The 12,533-nt window shown below is 42.4% G+C and overlaps 2 protein-coding genes across 11 annotated transcripts in view; one reads left to right on the top strand and one right to left on the bottom strand.

The window, feature by feature from the left end:
* AP3D1 (adaptor related protein complex 3 subunit delta 1) overlaps nt 1-2,921 on the top strand; it is a 136,953-nt gene extending 134,032 nt beyond the window's left edge. For both annotated transcript variants that reach the window (XM_033954609.1, XM_033954610.1), the window contains one exon: nt 120-2,921. In XM_033954609.1, coding sequence (XP_033810500.1) covers nt 120-215 — 96 coding nt within the window. In that variant the 3' untranslated portion in view covers nt 216-2,921. The remainder of the gene's footprint in view (nt 1-119) is intronic.
* Nucleotides 2,922-7,419: 4,498 nt separating this feature from the next.
* Nucleotides 7,420-12,533, bottom strand: part of IZUMO4 (IZUMO family member 4) — a 45,350-nt gene continuing 40,236 nt past the window's right edge. For 6 of the 9 annotated variants that reach the window (XM_033956083.1, XM_033956087.1, XM_033956086.1 and 3 more), the window contains 2 exons: nt 9,249-9,266; nt 7,420-7,981 (listed from right to left, as the gene is read on the bottom strand). In XM_033956083.1, the coding sequence (XP_033811974.1) occupies nt 7,882-7,981; nt 9,249-9,266 (118 nt within the window). In that variant the 3' untranslated portion in view covers nt 7,420-7,881. The remainder of the gene's footprint in view (nt 7,982-9,248; nt 9,267-12,533) is intronic. The other 3 variants (XM_033956084.1, XM_033956090.1, XM_033956088.1) reach the window with 1 other exon arrangement.

Here is a 12,533-nt window from a genome sequence, read left to right as displayed (position 1 = left end):
TTGAATCCCTCCTTTGGTATGAAACACTAAAGAGGATGGGGCCTGCTGTTTGATAAACTTCACACAATATGCAGCAAAAGTAGGTTTTCATGAGGAAAATGTTCTGCTTTGTTTTGAAGGGTGAAAATTCTGTGTCCATAGATGGGAAGTGCAGTGAAGCAACACTGCTGGAAAACTTACTGAATGAGATGAGAGAGACGCTGGCAGAGTCCTGAATTGTCCTTTCCAATACCACAATTGCAGAAAGATACACTAAAGGAAAAGGTTACAGGAAAAGCAGCCTTAGCCCCTGAAAGAACTTGTTTCATTCCTCACTCATTGGCATGTAATCGATCAGGCTTGTGCTCTACATTTTGCTCCTGTCCTGTGCCGTTAAACCTCCTACAGCTGTTATATTTCCTGTTTTATTGTGGATTCATTCCCTTCTTCTGCCTTCAACTGTAGCATTAACTTGCTGCATTTTCAACACTTAAAAGGGAAAAAAAAATCCTGTATTCCCTGCGGCTGCCTCTTGTGAAAGCGGGGGGCACGTCATGCCAAATCACAAGCTTTGCAAGAACAGCATGTGACTGAGGCTTCATTTGGGATACCACAGTGTCGGACTGGCTCTAACATCCCCATACATAGCATTACTGGATAGGATAAAACACAGGCTTGCAGTTATCTGCTCCTTCACCCCACAAGCTCTGTCACATTCCTGAATATGTAGCAAAAGAAACTGGAAAACCCAAAGTCTTTTATTTTTTTTAAATATTTGTCTCTTTTGTTTTGTTCTTGTGTGTTGGGATAACTGGAGAAGATTGACCAGAACCTCTGTGAGAGATGTTGATCTCCTGTTTTGACTAGCTTTAGGGTTATGCCCCAGGCATTATGCATTCAAATCTGTTTGTTGTAGTGTCAGGGACTTGAGTTGGTCTCTTCTAACATCCACATTCCAAGTGCAATAGCTGCAGGCTTAAAGGGGTCGGTAAGGGCCAGGGCAATGGAAACATTGAGCTTCCGGATGCATGCACTGATTTGCATTACTCTGTAATCTGTTGGGTTATTTTTTTTAGACCAGTGTGTTTTTTTCTTACACAGTAGTATCTTAAAGAAAAGCTACTTGCTTAAAAATAAGCAGTTTCTATGTTATGAATTTAACAGCAGAGTTGTATCTTGGTGAATACTATCCGGTTGAGTTTTGTTCATGGTATGCCACCTCCCTAGATATATATATAACAACTGCACATGAGGTATCGACAAATCCTGGCCTGAATAAGGAACAGTGCTGGGAATCTCAGAAGGCTGGAGTAATGAATCCCCAATGGCATTCTCAGCAGGATTTGTTAGTGGAGGATCTGATGATGACCAGATCCATGATCATGTAAAAAAAAAAAAACAACAACCCAAAACCGTAAAGAATCAGGAAATCCTTTTCAAATAACTTTATTTTTAGGAGCTTTTAGGTTTTTTTTTCCAATACAGTACAAGTGATGCCTTTTTATTTTCGGTCGATATTGTGTGCAGGGGCCCCATACCACTGTGTGTGGGAGGGGTATTTTTGGTATATGTGTGCCCCAGGCCTTTGCTTCATATGTTTGCTTTACTTGTGCAGGGCTGCATTCTGACATAGCAGAACACCTTCAAGGGTGATTCTGGGCTTTGTCCACAGCCGTTAATAATCAAAGGATGTACTTAAAATTGCAATTAAAAATTGGATTCTGGAGTTGTAGACATTTGTTACTTATTTAGTTAACACTAAAAATGTGGTCCTAGTTGCCCTGGAGTATTCTGGTAACTGCAAAGTGTGAGAGCTGGTCAATGATCTGTAAACATCTTTAAGCAGTCAGTCTTTTAATGCTTTCCCCCATTTTAGTTTAGAGCCTTCCACTTTGTGGTGTATTGAAATGGAAAAGCAATGCAAGGAGGAGAACATGCACATTGCATTTAGATGGATGCAAGAGGAATCGGAATATCATACATTTGTGAATTCACCTGATATATTCAGGTACCTAAAGAAAGACAGCATTTCATGCTAAAGATGGTGTAATTGAAGTACTTTTGTCCCACTGCATAGATCCCTTTTGTAACTCTGCAAATCCAACTGTAATAATAATTTGGACAGCAAAGCCTTTAGAGCTGTTCTTATTGAATCTTGTAGTTTGTATGTTTCACTACGTATTGTCCTCACTCCCTTCTATACTGAGTACATCTTTATGTATAGAAGGTATTTATTTTTATGTCTCCCACACTGAGAATCTCTACATGTCCTCAGATGGACCATATATGTTGGTGGTGTTGAGATGGAGCTTACCTTGAAAATGTTACCTGCCTTTAGAGATAGAAATTGGATAGACTCCAATAATACTGGTAATTTAATGTCACAGGTCATAGAGTCCAGTCCCATGCAGCCTGGAAGAACTTGAGCACAGGGACCACATGCTGTTAAGAGTTGGGTGGTAGTGAACCAGGACTGGATCAAAACCTTGAGGTGATATGATGTTCCATTGGCATGTTTCACCTCAGCTGGAGCACTTTTAAAAAATATTTCTCAGATCTGCCTCATGGTTTATAGTGTTTACTGCATATGAGATATTTACCCCAACATGTCTGATAGGAGCTCCCTGCTCTGATTGTAGTATGTGGTATTGGTCAACTTTCCCTACTCAGTTAGCCTATCTGTGTATCCCAGACTGAACATGTTAAAATTGTCTTAAAAGGACAATATATCTGCAATTAGTGGGCTTTAAAAAGAGAATATTTAGTTTTTCACTACCCGTTGGTTGAAAACTTGTCATTTTGGCATGCAGAGTATTCTCAGTTACAGAATCCTGTGTGACGGTTCCTTATTATCCACATTCCCTAATTATTCAAGAAAGAAATACCACAAAGCTGCTGTATGATTTTGTGTCCAGATGATCCAATAAAAATTGAAAACTATATTTTTATTTATCACGTTTGATTTTTTTTTTTCTTGGCCTTGCATGATGGTACTCTGCTGAACCACAAAGGGTGTGCTCTTGGAACCAACACTAAGCTGGTTAATAGCATGGAATTTTTTTAAAGCATTACCATAAGTGAATACTTATTGAATATACAAGACAAACAGTATCAGCACAAAGTAAATTTTATAGTGTGGTACTGTAATCAGCAGAACCTAGCTTCTAATGTTAACATGTAGGAGTGCAATAACCTTTACATTTTGAATGTGGAGATGCACCATTCTGTCTAAGAGGTACTGTAACCTGGTCATATGCATCTTACATTTGAGTCGCTTCAGAGTGAAAAAGGGCAGCGATATGTCTGAGATGCTCCAAACCAGCTGCAAAGGAAAAGATAACATGGAGCTGCAGTCTGAAGTATAGAGGTCTGCACAGGATCGTGGATCGCGGGAATCCCCCCCTAATCCACGGGACTCCCACAGGGACCCCCCTCTGGCCCACGGGATTCCCATGGGGACCCCCCTCTAGCCAACGGGACTCCCATGGGGATGGAAGGCTTTGGAAGCAGGGTTCGGCCATATAATATAATGGATACGTTAGCCTTAGTAAAAGAGGGGTTTAATAAGTTAATTACCTGAACAGAAAACAAAAAAAGGGTTCCACCAGAGAGATTCCACAAGGAAAACAGCAGCACAAACACAAAAGACTGTGGAATTGATGATCCTGTCAGAAGTAATTGCTGCTTTTTATGGGGACGGGCGGGGATGGGTGGGGACGGAGAGGATCCTGACGGGGATGGGTGGAATTTCTGTCCCTGTGCAACTCTCTAGTCTGAAGTGGGGCCACAGGGGCCACACCCAGGACCGCTTAACCCATTACAATCATTACACCTCTCACAGTGTCTAAGATATCATTCACACTTGCCAGATATGCCTAAGATGCATCTCACACACATCTGTCCCACGTCTGAGCCCGGGAATTACCCAATGCCTTTTTCTCTTTGAAAATAGTCTTGCTGTATACAGTGGCGTACTTAGGGTATGTGGCACCCAGGGCCCATAATTTTTTGACACCCCCCCCCCCCCATGTAAAAAAATATTTTTTGTAATGACCATGAAATGGAATAAATGGTCAGAATAGAAACAGGCAGTGAAAATTTTCTTATATTCCAAACATAACATAACATAAATTATGTCTGAATTGTCATGACATCAGAAGTACATATGGAGTAGTTGCAGGTGATGCTTGGGACAGTTCTGATTGTGTTAGTTCGGTTTTATGTGTTTTTTGAATAGAAGGGTTTTTATTTCTATGTGGTCGATGTCAATTGGTTGTAGGGTTGGGGGTCGAGTGTTGCAGCTCGAATGGCTAGGAGGTTGTCGAACAGTTTTTTTCTTTTGACGTTTTTGGTTGGAGGGTGTGTGAATGGTGCGTGAGTTCTCCTATGTCTGTTTGAAGTGGATTGAATTATTTAGCTGAAGAAATTAGTTACCCCCTCATCCCACACACATTAATTCTCTTCCATTTTTGTTCCCATTATAAAAAACACTGATAAGTTCCCAGAAAAAAAATACATTAAAATAAGAAGTGAAAACAAAGGCCCCTACAGATGAGAACATAACATAAGAATAGCCTAACTGGGTCAGACCAATGGTCCATCATGCCCAGTAGCCCATTCTCATGGTAGCCAATCCAGGACACTAATACCTGGTCAAAACCCAAAGAGTAGCAACATTCCATGCTACCGATCCAGGGCAAGCAGACACTTCCCCCGTGTCTTAATAACAGATTATGGACTTTTCCTCCAGGAATTTGTCCAAATCTTTCTTAAAACCAGCTACACTATCTGCTTTTACCATAACTTCTGGCCACTTCATTTTTAAGTTTAGATCTTTCCTTTCAAACAGACACCTTGCCAGATGTCAAATACAGCACAAAGTAACTTCACACAGACTTAGCAGTGCAGGAAATGTGAATCACCTCATACACCCACCATATAGTGCAAAAATGTCCAAAGGTCTGTTTTTTTCTTTCGATCACTACATAGCCTAATGCCACACAAGCAGCGCTGTTACAAACATATTCTGTAGGTCAATGCTAAGGATAACAAAGTTTCCTTCCTTGGACCAGAAGGAGATACTGATAAACCACTGGAAGAGATCCCAACACAACACCCAAAGACCCACTCAGTGTGTGAACCAATTGAGTGGAGTGGACTAACTGGGGGGTGGAAATGGGCCCAGAGTTTGCTCAGCAGAATTTCCCAGACCACCTCTTCCTCTCAACACATTGACACGCTGCCACCACCACCACTAGAAACAACTCACTGGGTAGGCCAGCTATGCTATAAACTTTATAAAACACATTATTATATTTTCTTATAAAGCACATATTTTAACTGAACTCTCTGACATCCTCAGCCTTTCCATTCACAAAAATAGAAGGAAGAAAAGTTCCCATTTCCTGCTGTTTCATGTCCCCGGCCTATACAATATTTTTTTTCTGCAGACCCTTCAAAGGTCTGACCAAATCCTCGTTTCACTTGCATTATAAAGTACTGAGGATGCCATCTCTCCCCAATCCCAGGTCCTAAAGTCTAAGACAGTAGCGCAAACTAATGCTGCCAGATTCAGGAAAAAAAATTTCGATTCGATTCAGCCTATTGAATTGGTTTTTCAATTCGATTTTCCTGCCCAGTTGGGTGATTTTTTTCAAAACTCCTGGTGGGTTTTATAGCTTTTTCACCCCCTTTGGCTTCTCCTAACCACACTGGCGCTGTGGTGTAAATAAAATAAAGAAACAAAAAGGACTTTTCCTCTCTCTGTTAAATCCTAGCTCACGTTTGCAGTCCAACACCAGCTCTGTCAGGATACACATTTCAAATCTGACATATTATAATCACAAAACAGAAAATAAAATTAATTTTTCTACCTTTTGTTGTCTGGTTATATTTCAAATCTTGTTGGTCCAAGGCTCTGGTTTTCTTCTGATAACTTGCTTGCCAGGGTCTCCTTCTTTCTTCTTTCTGCGTGCTAACCATCCATCTGCCAACTCTGTCCTCCCTTTCCATTTCCCTTCCCTCCCCAGGAAGTCTGGTATCTTTCCTTTTTTTCATCTCCCTCCACAGATCCACCTTTTCTTAACTACCCTTTCATCCTGCATCTCTCCCTCCTTCCCCACCACCCCAGAGTCCACCATCTCTTCCTTTCTTTTCCCAATTACCCTCCTATCCAGTATCTCTATCCCTCCTCCACACCATCCCTTGTGTCCAATTTTTCTCCCTTTCAGTTCCTTCCCTCCCTAAATCTCATGGTCCATCATTTCTCTCCCTCTCCTCTATTTTCAGACCCATTATTTTTTCATCCCCCCCCCCAAAGTTTGGCATATGCACGTCTCTTTGAACACCCCATTCCCTCCGTGTACTTCTAAACCAGGGTCGCCCCCAAAGGCCTGTCCCCCCTTAAAGGTCTGCCTGTCCCCCCTTGCAGGCCTGTCCCACCCCCTTGTAGGCCTGTCCCCCCCTTGAAGGCCTGTCCCCCCACCTTGAAGACCTGCCTGCCTGTCCCCCCCTTGAAGGCCTGTCCCCCCCCTTGAAAGTCTGCACCCCCCCTGAAGTCCTGCACCCCCCCTGAAGGCCTGTCCCACCCCCTTGTAGGCCTGCCCACCCCCTTGTAGGCCTGTCCCCCCCTTGAAGGCCTGTCCCTCCCCCTTGTAGGCCTGTCCCCCCACCTTGAAGACCTGCCTGCCTGTCCCCCCCTTGAAGGCCTGTCCCCCCCCTTGAAGGCCTGCACCCCCCCTGAAGGCCTGTCCCACCCCCTTGTAGGCCTGCCTGTCCCTCCCCCTTGAAGGTCTGCACCCCCCCCGAAGGCCTGTCCCCCCCCTTGAAGGCCTGCCTGCCTGTCACCCCCCCTCCCCCTTTAATGCCTGCCTGCCTGCCCACCCGCCCCACCCTGAAGGACCGCTCGCCCCCCTGGCCTCCCCGCACCACCTATGAAGCAGCACTACCTATGCTCCCGGCCTTGCCGTTCAGTCCCCACCACCCCCGAAGGACCGCTCGCCCCACTGACCTTCCTGCACCACCTATGAAGCAGCCGCAGCAGGATCGCGACGTCAGCTATCCCTGCGCTGCTTAGGCACTGCTTCCTGCGCCGCGTTCCCGCCCCTCCTCTGACGTCAGAGGAGGGGCGGGACCGCGGCGCAGGAAGCAGCGCCCAAGCAGCTTAGGGATAGCTGACCTCGCGATCCTGCTGCTTGCTGCTTCACAGGTGGTGCAGGAAGGTCAGTGGGGCGAGCGGTCCTTCGGGGATGTGGGGGGACTGAACGGCAAGGCCGGGAGCACCCCTTCAGAGCTGGCACCCGGGGCGGACCGCCCCTCCCGCCCCCCCCTTGGTACGCCACTGGCTGTATATATCCACAATACATCCGGTCATGTTTACAGGCATTCAAAAGCAACAATGGAGCCAGTGACCTGTAAGATTATTTATTTGAAGGAGGGGAAAATGTTGACATTTTTGTCTCAATAAATAAGATGCAAATGTTCATAATATAGAAAGGGTATATACAGTCAAATTTTCTGTGGAATCAAATCTTAGCTATTCCTTCATTAGTGAACAGTATGAAGGGTCAAGGAGGTAGTTCAGAGTGAGAATGGCAGCTGTGACAGCCATGGGAGATCTGTTAACATCTGCCACTGAAAAGTTATTCTCTAAATCCATAATCGCTGGGATTCCATGGCACATATCGGTTTAATTTCATCCCTTGAAAAGGAAGCAGAAATTGAACAATCCTTTCAGATCGAGTATCATCCTGCAGGCTACGTCCATCTCCATAATCAGCTCCAGTGCTGTCCTTGGAGGATAATTTGCATAAACCAGTGTGCCCTCACACATCATACTAGTGTGCTCGGAACAACTCTAGCACTCTCCCAAGTCAGTTAAGCAGGATGTCTGACTTTGCTTCCTTAAGCTACTGTACAGGTCATGTATGTCACTTTGAAAGGTACTTTTTCTTTGTCCCAGAAAATTCTGTCTTTCTCAAACTTACCAGAGAAAGATGTAAGCCTTCAATATACAAAAAGAAAAAATAGGTTTATTTGCATACAAATCTACAAATCAAATGTAATTTGTTTTTCATAATTCCTCGGTAGCCCTTAACTACTGTAACTGAAGAGAAATGAAGATAATTTGTTCTGGCTAATGGAAATCAATATGGTTCACTTCTTGAGCAACAGCTAACTCAAAATTCAGGTTTTCTACACCTGGCCTATGGCTCCCCATACACATGGATACAGTGTCTGCGTTTTCTTTTTTTTAAAATTCTTTATTCATTTTCAAACATTACAATAAGTGTGACAATATGTCCAAACAAATTAACAATAAATATATCACTTAATAATCATCAATGGTACAAATAATATGCACTTATCTCCCACCCTTTCCTGTCATATAATCAAATACCTTGTACAATATGTAATAATAAAATTATCCCCCCTCCTCCCCTCACAATTGAACTTGTAACTTTAAGGGAAAAAATGTCATCTAATCAGAACAATATTTTGTTAATGGCTCCCCTACATCTTGACATTTCTGAAACATCCCCGCTGTATTGCAATAAATCTCTCCATTTTATAAACATGACATAAGGAATTCCACCAGAAATTATAATTTAGTCTACTCCAATTTTTCCAATTATATGTAATTTGTTGAATGGCAACTCCAGTCATTATAAGTAATAATTTGTTATTATTTGTAGAAATCTGACTTTTTGCTCTCATTGCCATACCAAACAGCACAGTATCATATGATAATGCCACTGGGTTGTCTAATAAACAATTAATTTGGTCCCAAATTGATTTCCAAAAATTCATAATAAATGGACAATAGAATGTCCCTGCTTCAAGATGACAGTGCCAACATCTATTAGACTTAGAGCTATACAATTTTTGTAACCGAACAGGGGTCCATAATGCTCTATGTAACAGAAAAAAACAAGTGTCTCATAGATGCCGACATTGTACATCTCATCCTCCAAGTCCAAATTCGTGGCCATTGAGACGCAGTAATTTGATGCCTAATCTCAATGCTCCAAATGTCTCTCAAACCAGTGTTTGGTTTCTTTTTAATAAATCCAGTCAGCAATTTATACCACTGGGCGGCCTGGTGACCCAAGAAGTCCACCTGAAAGCATTTTCTTTTTAATTACAAGATTAGGAATTCTCTTGGTGAAATAGGCAGGAACAGTTGACACTTAGTACTTGTGGAACCTCTGTCCTCCTACCAAGACAGTTGCTTTGAACACAGCAAAATCAATTAACTTGTTAAAACTTACCTTGTGGTGTTCTGGGAGCTGCAAGACAGAAAAAAGAAAGGTTAAAATTTTTTAGTGTTGGACAAAGTTCTGCAGAATTAGAGAGCTGAATGAAACAAGGTTGGCAGGCTCCTGCGGGGATGGAAGTACAGTAAAATCTCGGTTTATTGGTATTCAACTAATCAGCACTCTCAACCAACCAGCAAAAAAAAAAAAAATTGTCTCCCACACTCTCAAGACAATGTCTAAAGTTGTGCTCTTGATCCAACAACCCCAGCCCTGAAGCAACAGCAGCCACCACAAATCTCCCTCCCTGCCTCCAGCCCCTTGAAGCAGAAGGCAGCCAGTCTTAACAACCCCTCCCTCCCCTACCTGATGCAGCAGAGCTGACCCTAGCAACACCCCTCCCTTTCCCAAAGCAGCAGAGCCGATCCTGACAACCTCATCCCCTCCCTCCCTTACCCGAAGCAGTAGTGGCAGCCGGTGAGCAGAGAAAGTGTCATAAACAAGCTGCCTCCAGTCAGCCCCAGCAGGGCCTTTCCTCTGCCACATCACATTGCAGAGGAAAGGTCCTGCTGGGGTTGGCTGGAAGCAGTGCTTCCTCTGCTCACCGGCTTCCGCTACTGCTTCAGGTAAGTGAGGGAGGGAGGGAGGAAGGAAGGGGGGTTGTCAGGACTGGTTTCTAAATGCTGCCAGTAGCTGACCCAGAAGCCTTCCCTCTGATGCATTTGTGTTTTGTGTCAGAGGGAAGGCTTCCAGGTCAGCTACTGGCAGCATGTAGGAACCACTGGCAGAGACCTGTTGAAGACAAATGTAAGACATGCTTTATGGGCTGGGGGTGGGAAGGAAAGAGAAGAGAAGGAGAATGGTTGGACATTGGTGTGTGGAGCATGAGGGAAAGATGCACATGAGGAAAAGAAGAAAGAGGGATAATTGTTGGATATGGTGGTGGAGAACAGGGAGTGAGAAATATTGGATGTTGTAGAGAGAGAAGGGAGGGGCAGATGGAAAGGGATGCAAGAGGGAGGAATGCTGGATATGATGGTGGAAGGAAGCGAAGGAGAGATGCAGCATGGTGCTGGAGAGGGCTGACAGAAGGAGAAATTTGGAGCATAAGGCTGTTGGGGAGGAACAAAAGATGTTGCACAGGGGCCGGGGGGATGAGAGAGAGGTAGGATGTAGCAGTAGAGGGCGTGAGAGAGAAACGCCCTGGATCCTTCTCTCTTCCCACTCCATTTGCAGCAATAGAGGAAATGAGAGAGAGAGAAGTTGCTTATGGGGATGGAGGAGAAAAAGAAATGATGTCCAGAAGTGGGAAGGGGAAAAAGAGAGAGATGGATCCAGGGACAGAAGGGAGTGAGAACGCAGTACAATAGAAGGGAGGGAGAAGTGCTATATCATGGTAGGAGGAACAGAAGGGAAAAAAAAAAACCTTTAATTTTGTATCCCGCTGTACCTTGCAGTTCAGAGTGGTTCACAGCAAGAAAAGTTGCAAAAATACATCAGGATTTTTTCATAAGAAATGCATAATCAAGATGATTAAACAAATTTATCAAATAAATACGTTTTCAATGATCATCTAAATGTTTGATATGAAAGGAAATTCAGAATCATCATTTAAAGTTTTGTTCCATTTACCAGCTTGGAAAGAAGAGTTTTGTCAAGGAATCTTTCAAACTTGCATCCTTTCAAAGCTGGAAATGAAAACAAAAGAATTCCACGTGTATGGTGGGTGTTCATTGGTAGATTAAAATGATTTAAAAGATAGGTGGGTGCAAGGCCTAATAATGTTTTATAACACAAACAGGCAAATTTGAAAACTATTCTAGCCTCCAATGGCAACCAATGTAATTTTATATAATACAGTGTGACATGTTCAGACTTTTTGGACCACAGATTAGACATTTAGCTGTATTTTGAATAATTCTCAATCTCTTGATGGTTTTCTTATAAGATCCCAGATAAATGATGTTACAGTAATCCAAGGAGCTCAAGATCAAAGACTTCACTAATAGTCTGAAAGACGCAAAGTCAAACTTCGATTTCAGAGTACTGTACGTAGTTTCCATAGTGGGAATAAAATACTTTTTAACTAAGACATCGGTATGGGCAACAAAGGCTAGAGGTTGGTCTACAGTGACTCCTAAAATTGTTATGGTGGTATTAATAGGACAATCTCTTCCATTCAATTTTAAAGAATTGCATTGGTTGGACTGGCCCAAAAAACTTTTTTTTTCTGAATTTAATAGCCCTTTGTTCTACGAGACCAAGTATGGATGATATAAAATATTTTGTCTCAGGAGACAGTGAGCTAACAGGAACAATGATTTTAATATCATCTGCATAGCTCTATAGTTGCAATTTCAACTTTGATAGTTCTGTATCCAGTGAAGCCATATAAAGATTAAAGAGAGGAGGAGACAATGGAGATCCCTGTGGAACTCCACAGGTATTACTCCATACTTGAGAATAAACTTCTTCACTATAAATCTGGTAGGTACAATTTTTTAAGAAACCTTCAAACCAATATAACACATGACTTGAGATTCCAATTGCGTCAAGGCAATTGAGTAATATATCATGGTCAACCAGATCAAACGTGCTACTCAGATCAAACTGTAGGATTAATGCACTCTTCCCAATACTAAATACATGAAAATGGTAATCCACTAAGGAAGCTAGAACTGTTTCAGTACTATGATTTACATGAAATCCTGATTGGGATTTGTGTAAAATGATAAATTTCTCCAGGTAATTCATCAGGTCAATATTTACCATCAGTTTAGCAAAGAACAGAATATTGGCAATAGGTCTATAGTTAGTAATAGTTGATATAGACTCCTTATAGTTTATTATTGTAGGAGTAATGATAATGATAATATGGCCTAAGTCTTCAGGGAACTTTCCATTACACATTAAGAATGAAATACATTCAAAAAGCTTAATTTTAAAAGGAATGTGGGCTGATTTCATAATAATTAATGGACAATTATCTAAGACAGTAGGATTTCACATATTTTTTTTTACAAAGTTTAAGGAGCTGGTGCCAATTAGGAGTTTCAAAATGACTCCAACTCATATCAACTGGTGCGACACCTTCTAGTAATGGAGTCAATGTTGGTAGATGGTGGCTACTAGTCCCTGAAAGGTTATTCTCAAATTACAGATTTTTGTTCTAAAATAGGAGGCTAGGCTCTCGGATGTTGGTACTTTAGTAGAAGAAGACCATTTATACTGGTCAACATCAAATAATGTGTTCACCAGTTTAAAGAGCTCTTTACTATTTGTTGTAGATGGTCCTATTTT

This window comes from Geotrypetes seraphini, chromosome 8 (assembly GCF_902459505.1).
Source record: "Geotrypetes seraphini chromosome 8, aGeoSer1.1, whole genome shotgun sequence".
Taxonomy (NCBI): Eukaryota; Metazoa; Chordata; class Amphibia; order Gymnophiona; family Dermophiidae; genus Geotrypetes; species Geotrypetes seraphini.
This window is presented reverse-complemented; position numbering and strand designations above follow the sequence as displayed.